The sequence below is a fragment of the Nerophis ophidion genome, linkage group LG18 (assembly GCF_033978795.1).
Source record: "Nerophis ophidion isolate RoL-2023_Sa linkage group LG18, RoL_Noph_v1.0, whole genome shotgun sequence".
Taxonomy (NCBI): Eukaryota; Metazoa; Chordata; class Actinopteri; order Syngnathiformes; family Syngnathidae; genus Nerophis; species Nerophis ophidion.
The window spans coordinates 2,591,065-2,616,740 of NC_084628.1; the positions used below are offsets into that span (position 1 = coordinate 2,591,065).

General features: G+C 40.9%; 1 protein-coding gene across 4 annotated transcripts in view; it reads left to right on the forward strand.

Annotated features, from left to right (window-relative positions):
* The first annotated feature begins 3,647 nt into the window (after positions 1 to 3,647).
* Positions 3,648 to 25,676, forward strand: part of sik2b (salt-inducible kinase 2b) — a 185,277-nt gene continuing 163,248 nt past the window's right edge. For 3 of the 4 annotated variants that reach the window (XR_009802706.1, XM_061878547.1, XM_061878549.1), the window contains exon 1: positions 3,649 to 4,484. Coding sequence is in view for 3 of the 4 variants with exons in the window: in XM_061878547.1 (XP_061734531.1) it covers positions 4,347 to 4,484 (138 nt within the window). In the remaining variant the exon portion in view is untranslated. Of the gene's footprint in view, positions 4,485 to 25,676 lie in introns of all 4 variants that reach the window. The other variant, XM_061878548.1, reaches the window with a different exon arrangement.

A 25,676-nucleotide genomic window follows, 5' to 3' on the forward strand; every position in this document is an offset into this window, starting at 1 on the left:
AGAGCGGGCCCGCCGGTACTATAAAGGCACTGCCTTTAGCGTTGTCAACAATATGTTATCACGTCCGCTTTTACTCCATACAAACAGCGTGCTGGCCAAGTCACATGATATATGCGACTTGTACACACACTTAAGTGAATGCCATGCATACTTGCTCAAAAGCCATACAGGTCACACTGAGGGTGGCCGTATAAACAACTTTGACACTGTTACAAATATGCGCCACACTGTGAACCCACACCATACAAGAATGACCGTAACACAGCATAAACACAACAGAACAAATACCCAGAACCCCTTGCAGCACTGACTACCACCAAAACCTGCCCCCCACCACCAACCCCACCCATCTCATTATTATTTTATTTTAAGATTTATTAGCCTGTGGAAAAATGTAATGTTGATGTTTACCTCAGAAGGCTGCAAATAGAAAAGAGGCATTAAATGTTTTATTTAAATTGTATTTATTTGACCATTTGTTTTTTTTCGTTTGTTTTTTGAACGTTGATTTTGCACTATTAAGTTATATGATTATTGCTTGTTCCATATTCAGTGTTAAAGCTAATCAGTGTAGCAAACTGAGCAATAATTAACATTTTATTCATGCACTTTCTCTTGTTACTTCAAGGCTTGAATGTTTGATTCAATCATTATTATTTTATTTTCAAATTTATTATTAGCCTGTGGACAAAGTTTATTTCGATATTTACCTCAATGGGCTGCAAATAGAAAAGAGGCACACAATTTTTATTAAAATTTTATTTGATATGCCATTGATATTTTTTCATTATTATTATTATTTGAAACTGGATTTTGCATGTCACTATAAAGTTATATAAGCCTTGCTTGTTCAATATTCAATGCAAAACTTGTTTGGGTCCCTATTAAAGGATTAATTTGTTCAACCTTGGCCCGCCGCTTTGTTCACTTTTAAATTTTGGCCCACTCTGTATTTGAGTTCGACATCCCTGCTCTAGAGCCAGATATGGTTCTTTTGATGACTGCACCCGGCTCTCAGATCAATTTTAGCTGACATTGCTTAACGTGATAAGTAATGAATAAATCTGCTGGTAATCACAGTATCAAAAATAACGTTCAAAATATAAAACATTCTCATGCATTTTCATCCATCCAACCTGTTCAAGAAGTCCATTAATGGTAAGAAGTATTTCGACTACTGTAACGTATTATTTTCGGGTCTCCCCATGTCTAGCATTAAAAGATTACAGTTGGTACAAAATGCGGCTGCTAGACTTTTGACAAGAACAAGAAAGTTTGATCACATTACGCCTGTACTGTATATACCTTTATATACATATATACATACATATATACTGTATATACCTTTATATACATATATACATACATATATACTGTATATACCTTTATATACATATATACATACATATATACCTATACTGTATATACCTTTATATACATATATACATACATATATACCTATACTGTATATACCTTTATATACATATATACATACATATATACCTGTACTGGCTCACCTGCACTGGCTTCCTGAGCACTTAAGATGTGACTTTAAGGTTTTACTACTTACGTATAAAATACTACACGGTCTAGCTCCATCCTATCTTGCCGATTGTATTGTACCATATGTCCCGGCAAGAAATCTGCGTTCAAAGGACTTCGGTTTATTAGTGATTCCCCAAAGCCCAAAAAAAGTCTGCGGGCTATAGAGCGTTTTCATTTCAGGCTCCAGTACTCTGGAATGCCCTCCCGGTAACAGTTTGAGATGCCACCTCAGTAGAAGCATTTAAGTCTCACCTTAAAACTCATTTGTATACTCTAGCCTTTAAATAGACTCCCTTTTTAGACCAGTTGATCTGCCGTTTCTTTTCTTTTTCTCCTATTTCCCACTCTCCCTTGTGGAGGGGGTCCGGTCCGATCCGGTGGCCATGTACTGCTTGCCTGTGTATCGGCTGGGGACATCTCTGCGCTGCTGATCCGCCTCCGCTTGGGTTGGTTTCCTGCTGGCTCCGCTGTGAACGGGACTCTCGCTGCTGTGTTGGATCCGCTTTGGACTGGACTCTTGGATCCATTATGGATTGAACTTTCACAGTATCATGTTAGACCCGCTCGACATCCATTGTTTTCCTCCTCTCCAAGGTTTCTCATAGTCATCATTGTCACCGACGTCTCACTGGGTGTGAGTTTATGTGGGCCTACCGAGGATGTCGTAGTGGTTTGTGTTGTGGTTTGTGCAGCCCTTTGAGACACTAGTGATTTAGGGCTATAGAAGTAAACATTGATTGATTGATTGATTGATTGATATTTTTGGCTAGCCTCAGAATAACATCCATCCATCCATTTCCTACCGCGTATTCCCTCTTGGGGTCGCTGGTGCCTAGCTCAGCTACAATCGGGCGGAAGGCGGGGTACACCCTGGACAAGTCGCCACCTCATCGCAGGGCCAACACTAGAGCATTCACACACTAGGGACCATTTAGTGTTGCCAATCAACCTATCCCCAGGTGCATGTCTTTGGAAGTGGGAGGAAGCCGGAGTACCCGGAGGGAACCCACAATGCAAACTCCACACAGAAAGATCCCGAGCCTGGATTTGAACCCAGGACTGCAGGAACTTCGTATTGTGAGGCAGACGCACTAACCCCTCTTCCACCGTCAAGCCCCAAAAATAACGTTCAAAATATAAAACATTCTCATGCATTTTCATCCATCCATCCGGTTTCTACCGCACCTGTTCAAGAAGTCGCATTAATGGTAAGAAGTATTTTATTTATTTGTGGCTAGCCTCTGAATAACAATGTTAATAAAAAGAATGAGACTTATTATTCTCTAAAAATGTTGGTCTTTCTTAAAAATGCACGCATATAGTTGTATGTTGGATCGGTTCGCAGCCGAGTGTGAAGCGACCGGAATGACAATCAGCACCTCCAAGTCCGAGTCCTTGGTTCTCGCCCGGAAAAGGGTGGAATGCCATCTCCGGGTTGGGGAGGAGACCCTGCCCCAAGTGGAGGAGTTCAAGTACCTAGGAGTCTTGTTCACGAGTGAGGGAAGAGTGGATCGTGAGATCGACAGGCGGATCGGTGCGGCGTCTTCAGTAATGCGGACGTTGTATCGATCCGTTGTGGTGAAGAAGGAGCTGAGCCGGAAGGCAAAGCTCTCAATTTACCGGTCGATCTACGTTCCCATCCTCACCTATGGTCATGAGCTTTGGGTCATGACCGAAAGGATAAGATCACGGGTACAAGCGGCCCAAATGAGTTTCCAGGTCTCTCCCTTAGAGATAGGGTGAGAAGCTCTGCCATCCGGGAGGAACTCAAAGTAAAGCCGCTGCTCCTCCACATCGAGAGGAGCCAGATGAGGTGGTTCGGGCATCTGGTCAGGATGCCACCCGAACGCCTGCCGAGGGAGGTGTTTAGGGCACGTCCAACCGGTAGGAGGCCACGGGGAAGACCCAGGACACGTTGGGAAGACTATGTCTCCCGGCTGGCCTGGGAACGCCTCGGGATCCCCCGGGAAGAGCTAGACGAAGTGGCTGGGGAGAGGGAAGTCTGGGTTTCCCTGCTTAGGCTGCTGCCCCCGCGACCCGACCTCGGATAAGCGGAAGATGATGGATGGATGGATGGTTGTATTCAGTGTTTAAAAAAAAGTTTTTAAAATATTTGGCTTGTATGGCTCTCTCAGCCAAAAAGGCCTTTAAAGTTTGTCGAAGTCTAACTTTTGTTTTAAAATTAAATTTACCTGCAATCAGTAAAGCTAATAAAAAAAAAGGTGGAAAAGTGACCTCTGTGTGCAACGGAGCAAAACACATTTCGGAATAGCCATTTTTTCACCGGTTGACGTAAGAGGTGGGTCTGGTTGCCTTGGCAACCAATTGGCACCGAAGTGTGGAGCGGCTGGGAGGCCCCGCCCCCCTGTACAAATACCCCCCTGGCTTTGACGTCAATGCACGTCAAGCGGAGGAACATGATGCCTCTTTGCGAGTCTACTCTACCTGACAGAGGGGACATTAAAGCTCCATTGTGACCGGATAAAGGTGCCTTTTTGGTGACAAAGGCGTAAGGGGAGGGGAAAAAAAAAAAAAAAAAGACAAAGATTTTTTTTTTTTATATTTTTTTTTTTGAAATGTCGCCGCCGCTGCTTTGAAGGAGAGTGTCGCCACAGTCGCCGGAGCACTCGTGTTTTTTTTTAATGGACACGCTTCCATTAAGAGTGGCGGCGGTTGCTTCGTAGGCTCTTTATCTCCTAACGGCTGCGAGGGAGCCCCGGTGTGAGCCCGCGGCGGCAGCCCCGCCACCCCCCTCTCTCAGCCCCACTCACCCCCCTCGCTGGTCCGCCGTCGACAACAGCATGGTCATGGCTGACAGCGTCCACAAGCCGCTGCTCCGGGGTCCCGTCCGTGTGGGCTTCTACGACATCGAGCGCACTTTAGGAAAGGGCAACTTTGCGGTCGTCAAACTGGCGCGACACCGCATAACCAAGACGGAGGTGAGTACACAAAAAAAAAAAGTTAGCCTCCAAGCTAACTTGGGCTACCTAGCCTTACCCCCCTCGTTACATAACTTTTTAGCGGGGGAAGAGGGTGGAGGGTTCTCGCTGATATTTGTGGACACATGCTTTCTGATAAAAAAAAATGAAACAAAGTTGTTTGAGGTAGGAGAATGTTTGTTGCCAGAGAGGGCTGCACGTCTAACCCCGCTTGGCAGCAGCTAATGCCGGTAAGAGCCGAGCGCGCTGTAACGTTCAATCAATCAATCAATGTTTATTTATATAACCCTAAATCACAAGTGGCACAAGCCGCAACGACATACTCGGTAGAGCCCACATAAAGGCAAGGAAAAACTCACCCCAGCAATGGTGACTATGAGAAACCTTGGAGAGGACCGCATATGTGGGCAACCCCCTCCCAGGCAGTGGTTCTTAACCTTTTTCAGTGATGGATAGTACTTTATTGATTCCTTCAGGAGAGTTCCTTCCGTCCATCCATCCATTTTCTACCACTTATTCCCTTTCGGGGTCGCGGGGGGTGTTGGCGCCTATCTCAGCTACAATCGGGCGGAAGGCAGGGTACACCCTGGACAAGTCGCCACCTCATCGCAGGGCCAACACAGACAGACAACATTCACACACTAGGGCCAATTTAGTGTTGCCAATCAACCTATCCGAAAATTAAAATTCCAGCAGCAGTGTACAGAGTTGAGAGCAATTTAATAAAAAGTAAATAATGGGGGTTTAAATGGAAACAAACTAGAGAAATATTACAATAAGAATACAAAATAAAAAGCAACAATTGGAATAAAAATATAACAGTAAAATAAGAATATAACAAGACAAAGTAGGCAGTAGTGACCATGTTATGAAAAAGTATTGCACTGTTAATAATGTTTAGACAAAAGTGTATATTATATATACTATTATATATATAGTATTTATATAGGTGTGTGTGTGTGATGGATATATGTGTATTTTGGGTATATGCATGTGTGTATGTATGTGAATGTGTGTGTATATGTATATATATATGTATATATATATATAAATTGTATATATGTGTGTACATATGTATATATGTTAGTGTGTGTGAATTTAAATGTATTATATATAGACAATATATAGCAGCAACCACTGAATTGAATTATATTATAAATATTATTGTATTATATATTGTATATATATATTTTTTTATATGTATAGGGGTGGGACCTAATAAGTTTACTTCTTCCCACTCCCTTTTGAGCCAATCTTGACATCTACAAAAGATTAGTCACATGTAATGTTTTCAATGTAGGTGTAAAAATAATTTATTTATATATTTCTTTTGTATTTTATGTCATTCTCTTGTTTTGTTTGCATGGCTCAAAATAAACCATTCATTCATTCACTGTTATTGTTTTGCATCACCTGTCATCCTTGTACCCCCCCGCCTCCCCAGAGAGGAGTTGTACAGTCTAATGGCGTTTTTGAGTCTATTAGTCCTATTATGATGTACCCCCTGTGAACATTTTTTTTATTCAAGTACCCCCTAATCAGAGCAACGCATTTTTGGTTGGGAATAAAAAAGAGATAAAGAAGTAAAATACAGCACTATGTCAACAGTTTCTGATTTATTAAATTGTATAACAGTGCAAATTATTGCTCATTTGTAGTGGTCTTTCTTGAACTATTTGGGAAAAAAAGTTATAAAAATAACTAAAAACGTGTTGAAAAATAAACAAGTGATTCAATTATAAATAAAGATTTCTACACATAGAAGTAATCATCAACTTAAAGTGCCTAAATTATTACTCATTCGTAGTGGTCTTTCTTGAACTATTTGGGGAAAAAATATATAAAAATAACTAAAAGCTCGTTGAAAAATAAACAAGGGATTCATTTATAAAGATTTCTACACATAGAAGTAATCATCAACTTAAAGTGCCCTCTTTGGGGATTGTAATAGAGATCCTTTTGGATTGTACGCTCTTTTTTTAATTTTTTAAGGAAAATTCTAATTATTAGTGGTGAACCGATTCGACATTTGTGGTTGCGATAGGGCTGGGCGATATGGTCTTTTTCAAATGTCGTGATATTTTTAGGCCATATCGCGATACACGATATATACATCTCGATATTTTGCCTTAGCCTTGAATGAACACTTGATTTATATAATCACAGCAGTATGATGATTCTGTACGTCTAATAGGGCTGCGAATCTCTGGGTGTCCCACGATTTGATTCAATATCGATTCTTGGGGTCGCGATTCGATTATATATCGATTTTTTTTTTTCTTCTTTCTATTCAACGCGATTCTCGATTCAAAAACGATGTTTTTTCCGAATCAAAAGGATTCTGTATTCATTCAATACATAGGATTTCAGCAGGATCTACACCAGTCGGCTGACATGCTAGCAGAGTAGTAGATTTTTTTAAAGAGCTTTTTTAATTGTAAAGGACAATTTTTTATCAACTGATTGCAATAATGTAAATTTGTTTTAACTATTAAACGAACCAAAAATGTGACTTATTTTATCTTTGTGAAAACATTGGACACAGTGTGTTGTCCAGTTTATGAGATGTGATGCAAGTGTAAGCCACTGTGACACTATTGTTCTTTTATTTTAATTTTTTATAAATGTCTAATGATAATGTCAATGAGGGATTTTTAATCACTGCAGTGTTGAAATTATAACTAATATTGATACTGCTGTTGATAATATTCATTTTTGTTTCACTACTTTTGGTTTGTTCTGTGTGGTGTTTGTGTCTCCTCTCAATTGCTCTGTTTATTGCAGTTCTGAGTGTTGCTGGGTCAGGTTTGGTTTTGGAATTGTTTGCATTGTTATGGTATTGCTGTGTATTGTTTTGTTGGATTGACAAAAAAAAAAAAAAAAAAGTTAGCCTGCAAGCTAACTTGGGCTACCGTGGAGTTAGCCTTACCCCCCTCGTTACATAACTTTTCAGCAGGGAAAGAGAGTGGACTTTTGACACCTCGGGAGGGTTCTCGCCTACATTTGTGGACACATGGTTTCTGATAAAAAACAAAGTTGTTTGAGGTAGGAGAATGTTTGTTTGTTGCCAGAGAGGGCTGACGGGCTGCACGTCTAACCCCGCTAAAGCTGCTGGGAAGTGTAAACATTAGGGGTGTGGGAAAAAATCGATTTGAATACGTTGTGCGATTCAGAATAGATACAAATTTTTTTGGAAAATCTATTTTTTTTTTTTGAGGCGCTGGTGCCTATCAGCTACAATCGGGCAGAAGGCGGTGTACACCCTGGACAAGTCGCCACCTCACCACAGGGCCAACACAGATAGACAGACAACATTCACACTAGGGCTGGGCTATATATGTGATATATCGCAGGTTTGAGTCTGTGCGATATGGAAAATGACTATATCGTAATATTCGAGTAAACGTTTTCGCGCAATTGCTTTTAGCTGCTGGCATTACACTACAGGCTCCTCCCACTCCTTCTTGTGTCTCCGTCTCACAGACGGCGAGCGCACATTCTTACACACGTCACATACTGTCACGTCATACGTCACATACGTATACGCCCTCGCCCAACAGAGAGGTAGCGGCGTGGCTAACGTTAGCTGTGATGCTAGCGGTCTCGGAGGTGCTGATTCTCATCCCAGTCGAGTGGTAAAATGAGAGAAAGAAGGTGCGGATATGGTAACATGGGGCGGCATGGCGTAGTGCAGGGGTGCCCATTACGTCGATCACGAGCTACCATTCGACCGCGGGGGGTGTGTCAGTCGATCTCCAGCCAGGCTTTTAAAAAAAATTGGACCTAAAAATTAGTGATCATCAATCTTCACCAAGACGTCACTTAAATGACATTCACGGCACCCGAGGGTCTTGTGAGATGACGCTGGCTGCTGCAAGATCATTATTATGAAAAAATGACAGAGAGGAAGGCGAGAAACACTTTTTATTTCAACAGACTTTTGCGTCATCCCTTCCGTCAAAACTCTAAAGGCCGACTGCACATTTCCTATCTTCACAATAAAAGCCCTGCTTCATGCTGCCTGCGCTAACTAAATACAGAGTCTCGGAAAACTGGCGTGCACAAGCGATCCCTCAGAAAGCTGGCGTGCACATCACTTGTGCACGCCACTTTTCCGAGACTCTTATTTTGTTAGCGCAGGCAGCATGAAGCAGGGCTTTTATTGTGAAGACAGGAAATGTGCAGTTGGCCTTTAGAGTTTTGACGGAAGGGACGGCGCGAAAGTCTGTTGAAATAAAAAGTGTTTCTCGCCTTCCTCTCTGTCCTTTTTTCATAATAATGAACTGGCAGCAGCCAGCGTCATCTCACAAGACCCTCGGGTGCCGTGAATGTCAATCAAGCAAGCTACGGAATTTGCCGCCAATGTTTTTCTTGTAAAGTGTATGGAAGCTGGATGAATTAGATGCCAAAAAGCAACCACTTTCATGTGGTATTGTACAGAAAGGACAACTTTTTTTCTCCTCCATTTGAAAATGTGGGCGTTATCATCATTACTGTCTGATTCCAATCAATGCAAGTCATCAGAATCAGGTAATACACCAACTTATATTCTTGTCTTTGTGAAAGAAAGACATCTATATGTGTTACACATGCTTGTATTATCATTAAACACATTTAACTTGTTTACAAAAATGTCTCTTTCATAAATAAATAAATATAAATGATATATATAAATGAGGTAGATCCCCTCGAGTTGGTCAATTGAAAAGTAGCTCGCCTGCAGAAAAAGTGTGGGCACCCCTGGCGTAGTGGGTAGATCGGCCGTGCCAAAAACCTGAGGCTTGCAGGTTCGCTTCCCACCTATTGACATCCAAATCGCTGCCGTTGTGTCCTTGGGCAGGACACTTCACCCTTTGCCCCCTGTGCCGCTCACACCGGTGAATGAATGATTGGTGGTGGTCGGAGGGGCCGTAGGCGCAAACTGGCAGCCACGCTTCCGTCAGTCTACCCCAGGGCAGCTGTGGCTACTGATGTAGCTTACCACCACCAGGTGTGAATGAATGATGGGTTCCCACTTCTCTGTGAGCGCTTTGAGTATCTAACAATAGAAAAGCGCAATATAAATCTAATCCATTATTAATATTATTATTATTATTATTAAGCAATAGTGGTGCAACGTATCAACATTGATCTGTGATCAGTTCGGATCAATATCTTTGGTTCTGCACACACGTGATTTATAAAAAAAAAAAAAAGTTGTTCGCACAGCGTGGTAATGGCGAGCGGAGTAACGGAGGAACTTGAACGCCCCGTGCCATTTAATCGGTGTTTGTGTCGGTGCAGACTCCATTGTGCAAAACGATGGTTTTAAACACATGCTGAAAGTGCATCAGCCACATTACGAATAGACAACTTTAATTTGTCAAGTGTGGGGCACAAGCGTTGCTACCAAAAGTGGCATTACTGCTAATATTTAGCATCATTTGAAAAGTCACCTGCTAATAACTTTAATAAATACAGTTTTGGTAAACTGACTTAGTTTTGAGTTCCATCTCTGCATGAAAGTTTAAAAGTAGCATATATTAATGCAGTATGAAGAAGAATGTTTGAATGTAGACACATAGAATCATCATACTGCTGTGATTATATGCATCAAGTGTTCATTCAAGGCTAAGGCAAAATATCGTAATATATATCGTACATCGCATATGGCATAAAAATATCGTGATATTAATAAAAGCCAATATCGCCCAGCCCTAATTCCCACTCACATTCACACACTAGGGCCATTTTAGTGTTGCCAATCAACCTATCCCCTTTGGAAGCGGGAGGAAGCCGGAGTACCCGGAGGGAACCCACACAGTCACGTGGAGGACATGCAAACTCCACACAGAAAGATCCCAAACCTAGGATTTAACCCAGGACTGCAGGACCTTCGTATTGTGAGGCAGACGCACTAACCCCTCTTCCACCGTGAAGCCTTCAATCAATAAATCAATGTTTATTTATATAGCCCTAAATAACAAGTGTCTCAAAGGGCTGCACAAGCCACAACGACATATTCATTAGAGCCCACATAAGGGCAAGGAAAATCTCACCCCATTGGGACGTCGACAATGATGACTACAGGGCAGTGGTTCTCAACCTTTTGTCAGTGATGTACCCCCTGTGAACATGTTTTTAATTCAAGTACCCCCTAATCAGAGCAAAGCATTTTTGGTTAGAAAAAAAGAGATAAAGAAGTAAAATACAGCACTATGTCATCAGTTTCTGATTTATTAAAGTCCTACTGAAAGCCACTACTAGCGACCACGCAGTCTGATAGTTTATATACCAATGATGAAATATTAACATTGCAACACATGCCAATACGGCCTTTTTAGTTTACTAAATTGCAATTTTAAATTTCCCGTGACTTTCTTGTTGAAAACGACACGGAATGATGACGCGTACGCGTGACGTCACGTGTTGGAGGGGACATATTAGCGAGGCACCAAAAACGGCTAAAAGTCGTCTCTGTTCATGCCGTAATTACACACTATTTTGGACATATGTGTTGCTGAATCTTTTGCAATTTGTTCATTTATTAATGGAGACTACAAAGAAGAAAGCTGTTGGTGGAAAGCGGTGTATTGCAGCTGTCTTTAGCACCGAGACACAACCGGTGTTTCTTTGTTGTGAAGCAGAGCAGTCAAGCGAACATGTTTTCTCTACGTCAACCAGCATGTCTTTGGATGGGAAAATTGTTATATTAAGTCTTAACGGAGAAATCAGTGGATTATGGGACTTCCTCCTGCAGTAGCTGTTTAAAAGTCAGCTGTGAGCTTGGCTCCTCGGCTTCTCTCTGAGTCACTGCGTGTTCACCGCAGCCATCCGACCTTGAAGTATGTCATTACAATCTCACTAAAACACTAGTAACACAATAAGCAGATAAGGGATCTTCCAGAATTATCCTAGTAAATGTGTCTAATCACATCTGAAACGCTCACACTGCCGCCGCCCGGAGCCGTCGCTTTATTTATTTATTTATTTTCTAGTTATTTACTATCAATATCCTAATTCACGAATCTTTCATCCTCACTCAAATTAATGGGCAAATTGTCGCTTTCTCGGTCCGAATTGCTCTTACTGCTGGTGGCTCCCATTATAAACAATGCGAATATGTGTGGAGCCTTGCAACTCGTGGTGTCACGCACACATCACTACTTCCGGTAAAGGCAGGGCTTTTCTATTAGCGACCAAAAGTTGCGAACTTTATCGTGGATGTTCTCTACTAAATCCTTTCAGCAAAAATATGGCAATATCGCGAAATGATCAAGTATGAAACGTAGAATGGACCTGCTATTCCCGTTTAAATAAGAACATCTCATTTCAGTAGGCCTTTAAGTTGTATAACAGTGCAAAATATTGCTCATTTGTAGTGGTATTTCTTGAACTATTTGGGAAAAAAAGTTATAAAAATAACTATAAACTTATTGAAAAATAAACAAGTGATTCAATTATAAATAAAGATTTCTACACATAGAAGTAATCATCAACTTAAAGTGCCCTCTTTGGGGATTGTAATAAAGATCCATTTGGATTCATGAACTTAATCACCAACACAACTGCTCTTTTTTAAAATTTTTAGAGAAAATTCTAATTATTAGTGGTGTAACGATTCGTTTAACAATAAATTGATTCGACATTTGTGGTTGCGATAGGGCTGGATGATATGGCCTTTTTCAAATATCGCGATATTTTTAGGCCATATCGCGATACACGATATATATCACGATATTTTGCCTTAGCCTTAAATCAGGGGTGGGCATTACGTCGATCTCGGAGGGTGTGTCAGTCGATCTCAAGCCAGGCATTAAAAAATGTACATAAAAATGAGCAATTATCAATCATACCAAGACTTCACTTTCGTCAGTTGTTTGACATTCTCGCCACCCGAGGATCTTGTGAGATGACGCTGGCTGCTGCGAGCTCATATTTAAGAAAAAAATCACTAGCAGGGCGGACGCAGAGAAACACATTTTATTTCTAGAGACTCCGTACCTACTGTCAAAACTCTAAAGAGCGACTGCACACTTCCTGTCTTCACCATAAAAGACCTGTTTCATCCTGCCTGTGCTAACAAAATAAGAGTCTCAGAAAGCTAGCAAGCTACGGAGTTTGATGCCAATGTATTTCTCCCCCGCCCTCAGCGAGCGCTTTCTCACTTGCTTGCCCACCCGCACACTCACTGACGTCACTCACCTGCTGCCAGACATTAAAGGGCCACACACATATGCTACTCTCATAACAAAGTGTTTAAAAACCAGTATGCAAGTTGGACAAATGAGATGCCAAATCCAACCACTTTCATGTGGTATTGGACAGAAAGGACGACTTTTTTTTTTCCTCCATTTGAAAATGCGGACGTTATCAGCACCACTGTCTAATTCCAATCAATGCAAGTCATCAGAATCAGGTAATACACCAACTTATATTCTTGTCTTCATGAAAGAAAGGAATCTATGTGTGTTACACATGCTTGTATTATCATTAAACACCATTAACTTGTTAACAAAAATGTCTTTTTCATAAATAAATGAATATAAATCATAAATAGGAATGAGGTAGATCTCCTCGACTTGGTCAATTGAAAAGTAGCTCACCTGCAGAAAAAGTGTGAGCGCCCCTGCCTTAAATGAACACTTGATACCTATAATCACAGCAGTATGATGATTTTATGTGTCTACATCAAAACAGTCTTGTTCATACTGTATTAATATATGCTCATTTTAAACTTTCATGCAGAGAAGGAAATCACAACTAAAAAAAAATCACTTTTTTTTTTTTATACAATGTTGATCTATGAGTTGTTTATGAGTTGTTTTTTTATTTTTTATTTTTTTTTAATTTATTAGTTTTTTTCCCTTGGCCTCAGTCTGCACCTCCTCTCCAGGGCCCAGGCAAAGACCGATTTTATAAATTTTATTTTAATCTTCTATTTTTTTCTCCCCCCCACCCCCCCTTTGTTTACCTTTATCTCATCTTTTTTGTAAGGGGCGCTGGAAGCCGGCAGACCCGTCAGCGATCCTGTTCTGTCTCCTTGTAATGTTTGTCTAAACTTGAATGGGATTGTGCTGAAAATTTTAATTTTCCTGACGGAATAAATAAAGTACTATCTAATCTAATCTAATCTGGAAATGTTTGCCTTGGCTTTTTGTTGGTGTGGGGGTGTGGCACCGAATGGAGATGTTGACATGCGGAGTAAGCACTCTTCATTCTCTAGCAGGTGACTTTGCAAATGATGCTACATATTAGCTGTAATGCTACTTTTTGTAGCTATGCGTGTGCCCCACACTTGACAAATTAAAGTTGTCAATTCGACATATTCCCGCTTGAAGCCAAACCACCGCCAGACGATGTAACCCCCTGCTGTTTTTCTTGGGAATTAATTCTTCCTTCATTTGTTACCAGATTTGCACCTTTTCTCCCTCGTATAACCACTCGCACGGCTGCGCTGGCATCACAGCTAACGTTACCCATACTGCTACTTCTCTGCCGGGCGAGGGCGTATACGTATGTGACGTATGACGTGACAGTATGTGACGTGTGTAAGAATGTGCGCTCGCTGTCTGTGTGAAGGAGACACAAGAAAGAGCGAGGAGAGCCTGTAATGTAATGTTAGCACTGCGCCAGAAAGTATACTCAAATATCACAATATAGTCATTTTCTGCATCGCGCAGAGACAAACCCGCGAGTATATCGCTATATCGCCTAGCCCAAGTTGCCGATACGATACAGCAGTGGTTCTCAACCTTTTTTCAGTGATGTACCCCCTGTGAAGATTTTTTTGGAGTTTGCATGTTCTTCCCGTGACTGCGTGGGTTCCTTCCGGGTACTCCGGCTTCCTCCCACTTCCAAAGACATGCACCTGGGATAGGTTGATTGGCAACACTAAATGGTCCCTAGTGTGTGAATGTTGTCTGTCTATCTGTGTTGGCCCTGTGATGAGGCGGCGACTTGTCCAGGGTGTACTCCGCCTTCCGCCCGAATGCAGCTGAGATAGGCTCCCGCGACCCCGAACGAGAACCCAAACCCATTTTCTATCCCAAGCGGACGATTCAATATTTTTGGTTAAAGCATCCATCCATCCATTTTTTACCGCTTATTCCCTTTGGGGTGGCGGGGGGTGCTGGAGCCTATCTCAGCTACAATCGGGCGGAAGGCGGGGTACACCCTGGACAAGTCGCCACCTCATCGCAGGGCCAACACAGATAGACAGACAACATTCACACTCCTATTCAATAACTAGGGCCAATTTAGTGTTGCCAATCAACCTATCCCCAGGTTCCTTTAGCAATAAACCGATTCAATATTTGTGGTTGCCGATACGATAAAGCATCCATCCATTTTCTACCGCTTATTCCATTCGGGGTCGCAGGGGCGCTGGAGCCTGTCTCATATATACAGATATACCGGCCCCCAGACACATTCTTTTCTCTAAAATTGGCCCCCGAGTCAAAATAATTGCCCAGGCCTGCGATAAAGGGGAGATTTCATTTTTTTTAAACCTTCATCTTGTCCCATGGTCTGCACCGACACGTTTTAGTTTTTAAATGCATAAAAGAACCACATAAATTATTTTTTTTGCAGCAAGGCTTTATGACTTTGTCAGTAACCTCTATTTCAACAAAACAAAACAATTTTTTTTCCCACTATAAAATGCTCTGTTTGAAGTTATGACCTTGGTGTTGTTTATATTGCAGCGTCCTGGAAGAGTTAGTGCTGCAAGGGTTTCCTGGTATTTGTTCTGTTGTGTTACGGTGCAGATGTTCTCCCGAATTGTGTTTGTCATTCTTGTTTGGTGTGGGTTCACAGTGTGGCGCATATTTGTAACAGTGTTAAAGTTGTTTATACGGCCACCCTCAGTATGCCTTGCATTAACTTGTGTGTGTGAAAAACCGTAGATATTAAGTTAGTGGGCCGGCACGCAAAGGCAGTGCCTTTAAGGTTGATTGGCGCTCTGTACTTCTCCATACTTCCGTGTACCGATATGTAAAGCGGCATTATAAAAAGTCATACGTTTTACTTTTTGAAACAGATACCGATAATTTAAAAAAATCAGTTGGTTGCTACAGAGCTCCAAACTTCATATGACCTTCGAATTAGCCCATGTACAGTACGCAGAGAGCTTCATGGAATGGGTTTCCATGGCCGAGCAGCTGCATCTAAGCCGTACAATACCAAGTCCAATGGAAAGTGTCGGATGCAGTGGTGTAAAGCACGTCACCACTGAACTCCAGAGCAGTGGAGACACCTGCTCTGGAGTAATGAATCACGCCTTTCCATCTGGCAATCTGATGGACGAGTCTGGGTTCGGACTCCAGTGAAAGGAAAGTTCCAGGTTACCAAAACATTTTGGACAATTCCATGCTCCCAACCTTTATGGGAGTAGTTTGGAGCAGGCCCCTTCCTCTTCCAGCATGACTGACTGTGCACAACACCTTTGGGATTAATTAGAGCCAGGCCTTCTCGACCAACATCAACTAATGCGCTTTTGGAAGAATGGTGGAAAATTCCCATAAACACACTCCGCAACCTTGTGGACAGCCTTCCCAGAAGAGTTGAAGCTGTAATAGCTGCAAAAGTTGGACCCACATCATGTTGAACCCTATGGGTTAGGAATGGGGTGGCACTTCAAGTGATGTGAGTCAACGCAGCTGCCCAAATACTTTTGGCAATATAGTGTATTTCTTTTCAGGGAATTGGGTTTAAATGAATTATGGATACAAACAAGTAAGTAAACAACAATTAATGGCCAGTAAATGCATTCACATCTTATTTGAATAATGTGCACTTTGTTTGGAATTCAGAGGAGGAACCCTTTGTTGCTGTCATTTTCATATATACATACATACATACATACACACACACACATATATATATATATATATATATATATATATATATATATATATATATATATATATGTATGTATATGTGTGTGTATGTATTTGTGTGTGTGTGTATATATATATATATATATATATATATATTAATATATATGTAGGTGTGGGAAAAATCACAAGACTACTTCATCTCTACAGAACTGTTTCATGAGGGGTTCCCTCAATCATCAGGAGATTTTTTTATTTTTTATTTTTAAATAAAAATAAAAAAATCTCCTGATGACTGAGGGAACCCCTCATGAAACAGTTCTGTAGAGATGAAGTAGTCTTGTGATTTTTCCCACACCTACATATTGCGCTCTACCACGGTATCGAGCACTATTCTCTGGATAATCCAATCAAGATATATTAATATATATATATATATTAGTGCCAGATTTGTGTTATAAGGGACACTTTGTATTATTATAAATATTATTAGTTAATAATATAAACATTTCAGACTTTTCCTCATTAAATAACGTAATTTTCCTCTTTTTTTCTTACCTTTGTATTGTTTTTTTTCGACGTGTGCCAACAAAACTTGAGGTTCCGTCCGCAAATGGCCCCTTTGCTGCAGTTCTGACACCGTTGAAATAACTAGTATTAGTACACCTAGTTACCTATAACACAAAGTTGACACTAAGTTTAGTCCTTAAAAATATGTAATGTCTGTTTTCAGCATTTAAAAAAAATTTTTTTTTGCAAAATGAAAAAAATATCAAAATGGCCCCCGCATACTTTGACTTTGGTGGCCCTTGGTGAAAAAAGTTTGGACATCCTTGATGCAAACACTGACAGCATGAGGAAGTTGACATTGTATATTAACGGACAGAACGCAAAAGCATGTGGACAATTACAGTGTGAGGAAATTCACATTGCCGCAAATCATTGTAGTATACATTTTCGATTTCATCATCGTTTGAACAGGAATAGAAACTGGTAGCTTTTTGAGAGAAAGCAGCTCATCTGGACACAACACGGACCCGAGACTTTGTGTGGCTGAATTTGGTCGTTATTGTGGTGTTACTAATCCATTATCGTTAGACTCAGTATGTTTACGAGCACAAAACGAAATATTGACTTAATTTGGTTGAAACTAGCTTTTTAAAACACATATAACAATATTTTTGCATGCAGCTTGTAATGTCTTCAAAATATTACATGGAAAACACGGTGGAACAGGGGTTAGTGCATGTACCTCACAATACGAAGGTCCTGGGTTCGATCCTGGGCTTGGGATCTCTCTGTGTGGAGTTTGCATGTTCTCCCCGTGACTGCGTGGGTTCCCTCCGGGTACTCCGGCTTCCTCCCACCTCCAAAGACATGCACCTGGGGATAGGTTGATTGGCAACACTAAATGGTCCCTAGTGTGTGAATGTTGTCTGTCTATCTGTGTTGGCCCTGCGATGAGGTGGCGACTTGTCCAGGGTGTACAACGCCTTCCGCCCGAAGCAGCTGAGATAGGCTCCAGCACCCCCCGCGACCCTGAACGGGACAAGCGGTAGAAAATGGATGGATGGATAGAAAACTTTAATAAGTTTTTCCTATATACCTGATTCATGTAGGACAGGACATTTCAATTGGCGGCCCGGGAGGTCAAGTCCAGCCCGGAATGACACCACACCAGCCCCCGAGTTCAGTTCAAAGCTTGGCAGACGAACATTTTTGCAGCAAATTCCTAAAAACACTAGAGTGGTCCTGTTGTGTAGAGCAGAGGTCTTCAATAGGGGTCCGCAGAGGAGTCGTGAAATTTCAAAGGCCTACTGAAATGAGATTTTCTCATTTAAACGGGGATAGCAGGTCCATTCTATGTTTCATACTTGATCATTTTGCGATATTGCCATATTTTTGCTGAAAGGATTTAGTAGAGAACATCCACAATAAAGTTTTAGGTCGCTAATAAAAAAGCCTTGCCTGTACTGGAAGTAGCAGACGATGTGCGCGTGACGTCACAAGTTGTAGAACTCCTCACATTGTTTACAATCATAGCTACCAGCAGTGAGAGCGATTCAGACCGAGAAAGCGACAATTTTCCCATTAATTGGAGCGAGGATGAAAGATTTGTGGATGAGGATATTGATAGTGAAGGACTAGAAAAAAAAAAGCGATTACAGTGGGAGCGATTCAGATGTTATTAGACACATTTACTACGATAATTCTGAAAAATCCCTTATGCTAGTGTTTTAGTGAGATTATATAGTACCTGAAAGTCGGAGGGGTGTGGCCACGAGTGTGGTGACCGCCAGTGTCTCCGTGGGAGGAAGTAATTGTCGCCGCAGCAGCTGCAGGAGGACGCTGGCTCTGCTCATAACTACGGTTAGAGCCAACTTATTACCACAATTTTCTCACCGAAACCTGCCGGTCGACATGTGGTCGGGATCCATGTTCGCTTGACCGCTCTGATCCATAGTAAAGCTTCACCTTTGGGAATTTTAAACAAGGAAACACCGGCTGTGTTTGTGTGGCTAAAGGCTAAAAGCTTCCCACCTCCATCTTTCTACTTTGAGTTCGCCATTATTAATTGAACAAATTGCAAAAGATTCAGCAACACAGATGTCCAGAATACTGTGTAATTATGCGATTAAAGCGGACTACTTATAGCTTGGATCGGGCTGGAAAATAATGTCCGCTACAATCCGAGAAGTCAAACGCACGCGTCATCATACGAGTCATCATACCGCGACACTTTGCAGGAAATTTAAAATTGCAATTTAGTAAACTAAGAAGGCCGTATTGGCATGTGTTGCAATGTTAATATTTCATCATTGATATATAAACTATCAGACTGCGTGGTCGCTAGTAGTGGCTTTCAGTAGGCCAGGGGTAGGGAACCTGTGGCTCTCAGATAAATCTTAGCTGACGTTGCTTAAAACGATAAATAATTAATAATTACGCTGGGAATCACAGTGTTATTAATTTTCAATTTATAAAACATTCTAATGCATCCATTGTTTTCTATTCCATTGGGGGCGGTATAGCTCGGTTGGTATAGCGGCCGTGCCAGCAACTTGAGGGTTGCAGGTTCGATTCCCGCTTCCGCCATCCTAGTCACTGCCGTTGTGTCCTTGGGCAAGACACTTTACCCACCTGCTCCCAGTGCCACCCACACTGGTTTAAAATGTAACTTAGATATTGTGTTTCACTATGTAAAGCGCTTTGAGTCACTAGAGAAAAGCGCTATATAAATATAATTCACTTCACTTCACTTCTACCGCACCTGTTCAAGAAGTCGCATAAATGGGAAAAATAATTGTATTTATTATTGGTTAGCTTCATAATAAACAGAATAAGAATAAGAGACCTATTATACTCTAAAAACATGGTCTTTACTACAAATGCATGCATTTAGTTGTATTTAGAGTTAAAACATACGATATGGATTTTAAAATATTTTTGGCTTTCATGGCTCTCTCAGCCAAAAAGGTTCCCGACCCCTGCAGTAGGCCTTTAACATTTTAAGCTTGCTAGCAAACCTTAAACACTGTAGTCCAATTCTCAAATATTTTCTGTTACACCCCTCCTAGAAAGAAGAAAATATTTTGCGCCCTCCCACTCTCCACCATGACTATAAATGGTATAATTTGTCTTTAAAAAAAGTGTTATAACTACCGTATTTTTCGGAGTATAAGTCGCTCCGGAGTATAAGGCACACCAGCTGAAAATGCATAACAAAGAAGGAAAAAAAAACATATATAAGTCGCACTGGAGTATAAATTGCTTTTTAGGGGGAAATTTATTTGATAAAACCCAACACCAACAAATAGACATTTGAAAGGCAATTTAAAATAAATAAAGAATAGTGAACAACAGGCTGAATAAGTGTACATTATATGAGGCATAAATAAGCAACTGCTATGTTAACCTAACATATTATGGTAAGAGTCATTCAAATAACTATAACAAATAGAACATGCTATATGTTTACCAAACAATCTGTCACTCCTAATTGCTAAATCCCATGAAATCTTATACGTCTAGTCTCTTATGTAAATGAGCTAAATAATATTATTTGATATTTTACAGTAATGTGTTAATAATTTCACACACAAGTCGCACCTGAGTATAAGTCGCACCAAACTGTGAAAAAAAACTGCGACTTATAGTCCACAAAAATACGGTAAATCTCTGCATAACATTGTAAGCTTATTACTATTAAAGGACTATTAAAGGACACCAGTCTTTCCTCATCTCTCACCGTGGGTACAATGAAGTCAAATGTGACATAGGCTTAGTCATATTCTGGTACGGCAAAATAAAACACGTTAACCCAGGTCACATGGCACCCCCCCACACACTATTTGATAAGGACTGCTGTAGTCCAAAGTTGATAGGCGACACTAAATGGTCCCTAGTGTGTGAATGTGAGTGTGAATGTTGTCTGTCCATCTGTGGTGGCGACTTGTCCAAGGTGTACTCCGCCTTCCGACTGAATGCAGCTGAGATAGGCTCCAGTACCCCTTGTGATCCCAAAAGGGACAAGCGGTATAAAATGGATGGATGGATGCTGTAGTCTAAACTTTGGATATACAGTACATAAGTCCTCCCCTTTTTGTCAGTTAGAATTTTTTCGTAATGTATGAAACTAAGGTGTTATTTTAGCTTGTTTCCTTTGAATGCAGTCTGTAGTCATCTGTTCCATTTCCTCAGTTATACTTGTAGTGTTCCTCAAGGTTCCATTTTAGATCCTCTTTTTTTTTTTCTTCATAATTTGGGCTATTCAACTGGTGGCCTACGAGTTCAGTTAAAAAACCTGCGAGAGACTCGCGTTTTTCAGCAGATTCTTCAAAATACTAGAGATGATCTTTCATCATCTTTTTTGCAGATGGTCATTATAGGAGCAGAGCTCTCCTGTAATCCTGACAAAATTGGTTCTCCAGAACATACAGAATGATAATATTGGTAAAGGGAGAAGTTAGCTTTGTAGAAACCTGGCCCCTTAAACAATTATTTTAATATCCCTGATGTAAGATTACTGTGTAATTAGTGGATTGTGATTATTATAATAGCGCATCATGATTAAAATTAGAATGATCAGTGCATTTACTGGAGGGCTTCAGCCCCTCCCGTCTTTAAAAGCTAGTGAGACTACAGTTATGTGCTATGAGATTCAAAACTGAACCTTGAACTTTGCTTTGTCCGATGCTGCCACAATTAGATTTATCATATTTGTCCCTTCCTCATATCACTTAATCCTTGTTTCCAAAATGTTGACGCTTGTGTGTGAATACATAAACGTGAGCTTTGATGATATTCAGCATCTGTATTGAGTGAACAGTGAAGCCTTTTTTCCATGCTGGGTTTGAAGCATTTTGCATTTTTGCAAGAAAACTCTAGATTGTGTCACACATTCCCAATTTGATTCAAACAACCTTATTATTGAATTTTTACAATTGATTTAATCTAAATTTTAATGATGTCATATTCTATTAAGGACTAAAGATGTCCGATAATGGCTTTTTTGCCGATATCCGATTTTCCGATATTGTCCAACTCTTAATTACCGATTCCGATATCAACCGATACCAATATATACAGTCGTGGAATGAACACATTATTATGCCTAATTTTGTTGTGATGGGCTGGATGCATGAAACAATGTAACAAGGTTTTCCAAAATAAATCAACTCAAGTTATGGAAAAAAATGCCAACATGGCACTGCCAAATTTATTGTTGAAGTCACAAAGTGGATTATTTTTTTTAACATGCCTCAAGACAGCAGCTTGGAATCTGGGACATGCTCTCCTTGAGAGAGCATGAGGAGGTTGAAGTGGGCGGGGTTGGGTGGGGTAGGGGTTAGCGGGTGGTGTATATTGTAGCGTCCAGGAAGAGTTAGTTCTGCAAGGGGTTCTGGGTTTTTGATTGATTGATTGAAACTTTTATTAGTAGATTGCACAGTTCAGTACATATTCCGTACAATTGACCACTAAATGGTAACACCCGAAATAGTTTTTCAACTTAAATTCATGGTATTTGTTCCGTTGTGTTTATGTTGTGTTACAGTGCGGATGTTCTCCTAAAATGTGTTATCGTTCTTGTTTGGTATGGGTTCACAGTGTGGCGCATATTTGTAACAGTGTTAAAGTTGTTTATACGGCCACCCTCAGTTTGACCTGTATGGCTGTTGACCAAGTATGTGTTACATTCTCTTGTGTGTGTAAGTAGCTATAGATATTATGTGATTGGGCCGGCACGCAAAGGCGATGCCTTTAAGGTTTATTGGCACTCTGTACTTCTCCCTACGTCCGTGTACCACTCCATACAGCGTCGTTTTAAAAAATCATACATTTTACTTTTTGAAACCGATACCGATAATCAGGGATAGGAATTTTCTTCGGATCTGCGGAATTCCACTGATTTTGGCGCCGCCAGGGTCATTTATATAATATAACGCCATTGTGTGAAGGCACCAGATTGGCTAGTTCTACTATCAGCTGACGACATCAACCAATGACATTATTGCCTGTTATAGGCGTCTACACGCGTCGTTTGCCGACAATATCTAGTCCCTGATCCTCAATTATTATGAGCGTTTCTGAACTGTTTATCGGCGACTAATCTGGAAAGAAAACACAGTAGCTCTCAATTAACACATTTCTGTTACATTCGGGGCGCATTGTGATGTGCGGAGATGTCACCCTCAGATGCAGTGGGACCAGACAGGCAGGATTGCAGGTAAGAAGCTGATTTTAATATACAAAAGATAAAAGAACACTGGTGCAAACAGAAAAGAAAGTGCGTGCCTACGCACGGAAGCTAACGCTAATATTAGCAGAGTCCAAACTGTCCAAAAACGGGTGCCGAGCGGCCGAAAGCTAAGATGAGACTTAGCAGGGAAAACAAGGACTTAGAGAAAACCTACGTGACTGTTGCTTGTAGCAAACCATGAGCCAAGAAGGAACTGAGGACGAATGCAGGCTTAAATACTAAAGTAAACAATTGCCAACAGGTGTGCGTCGAAAAACATAGCAGGTGGAACAAATGAGAAACAATGGAAACGAGATAAAACAGGAAGTGCAAAACTCAGAACAGGAAGGGTCCAGAAATAATAATCAAAACACAAAAAAGGACTCAAATATAGACTAAAGATAAACAGTTTCTTTATTGACAAAACAGTTTCAGACTTGGTTAAGCTTATTCAAGATAGGAATGCTTCATTAGCGAAAGATATCGATAAGGGCGTGAGAAACAAGTGGAACTGGGCATGGCTCGATGTATCTATCAAACTGAAGGTGAACATTAACAACAATATCGTAGAAGTAGACGAACTGATCAGCGATTTCATTGCAAAGTGCGATGAACCGGGCCGTGCTCAGTGCTTATATTGCAAGGACGTTGTGGATTATGGATCTCGGGGAAAGGTGGCACTCTTGACCATGCGAAATCGGCAAGGTATCTAAGTAAAGTGAGTTTACGGAGAAGTTATTTTTTACTGGGGTCGGCCTTCAAGCTGAAGTCAAACATCGTCACAAATGCAGCCTCAAATCAACTATCGGAGCCTCCCACCTCCGACTCGGCTCCTCTCCCACCAATCTAAGACAGACGAGTCCATTCAGAGGCACAATACACCATCTTATGTATTTCAACATTTTTATATTTTACATTCTGGTTAATCCATTTGTAGGCCTATTTTTGTCTATAATCCAAACGTGTGCAAGAATTTGATGTATGTGTAAACTTGTATACATAAATTTCATCACATGATAATTTTTATGAAAATATTTGCTAATAAATGTGAAATTTTGGTCAGGAGAATATTGTTAGATTTTGACTCAAAATAGCAGGAAATGCATCCTAAGCTAACATAGATTTCAAAACTAAGTGCACTCGCTGAGGTTTTCACATTTGTTGTATAGTTTTGGTCTTGACCTCTGTATGTATAAGACTATTGCAAATCTTCAAGATGCATCTTTTTAATCAAATTTGAATGGGATATCGAGACTGATTTGGTGGATTTAAAGATTCATTCTTCGTTAATTGGTATGGAGTTTTAAATGGGTATTGGGTGGGTAGATTTTGAAAGGTATTGTACTGTAGTTTGTATATTATATGATGGTGTATCTCAGCTACAATCGGGCGGAAGGCGGGATACACCCTGGACAAGTCGCCAACTCATTGCCGATTGTAGCTGAGATAGGTGCCAGCGCCCCCCACGACCCCAAAAGGGAATAAGCGGTAGGAAATGGATGGATGGATGATGATGTATGTTTTAACTGTGGGTGCCTTTCCATAAGCTGTATGCTTCTAGGGTAGCGGTGCCCATTACGTCGATCGCGAGCTACCAGTCGACCGCGGGGGGTGTGTCAGTCGATCTCCAGCCAGGCTTTTAAAAAAAATAGACCTAAAAATGAGTGATCATCAATCTTCACCAAGACGTCACTTAAATGACATTCACGGTACCGGAGGGTCTTGTGAGATGACGCTGGCTGCTGCAAGATCATTATTATGAAAATATGACCGAGAGGAAGGCGAGAAACACTTTTTATTTCAACAGACTCTCGCGCCGTACCTTCCGTCAAAACTCTAAAGGCCGACTGCACATTTCCTATCTTCACAATAAAAGCCCTGCTTCATGCTGCCTGCGCTAACTAAATACAGAGTCTCGGAAAACTGGCGTGCACAAGCGATCCCTCAGAAAGCTGGCGTGCACATCACTTGTGCACGCCAGCTTTCTGAGACTCTTATTTTGTTAGCGCAGGTAGCATGAAGCAGGGCTTTTATTGTGAAGATAGGAAATGTGCAGTCGGCCTTTAAAGTTTTGACGAAAGTCTGTTGAAATAAAAAGTGTTTCTCGCCTTCCTCTCTGTCATTTTTTCATAATAATGAACTGGCAGCAGCCAGCGTCATCTCACAAGACCCTCGGGTGCCGTGAATGTCAATCAAGCAAGCTACGGAATTTGCCGCCAATGTTTTTCTTGTAAAGTGTATGGAAGCTGGATGAATTAGATGCCAAAAACCAACCACTTTCATGTGGTATTGGACAGAAAGGACAACTTTTTTTCTCCTCCATTTGAAAATGTGGGCGTTATCATCATTACTGTCTGATTCCAATCAATGCAAGTCATCAGAATCAGGTAATACACCAACTTATATTCTTGTCTTTGTGAAAGAAAGACATCTATATGTGTTACACATGCTTGTATTATCATTAAACACATTTAACTTGTTTGCAAAAATGTCTCTCATAAATAAATAAATATAAATGATATATATTAATGAGGTAGATCCCCTCGAGTTGGTCAATTGAAAAGTAGCTCGCCTGCAGAAAAAGTGTGGGCACCCCTGTTCTAGGGATTACCTTTTTGCAGAATGTACTCTGATATT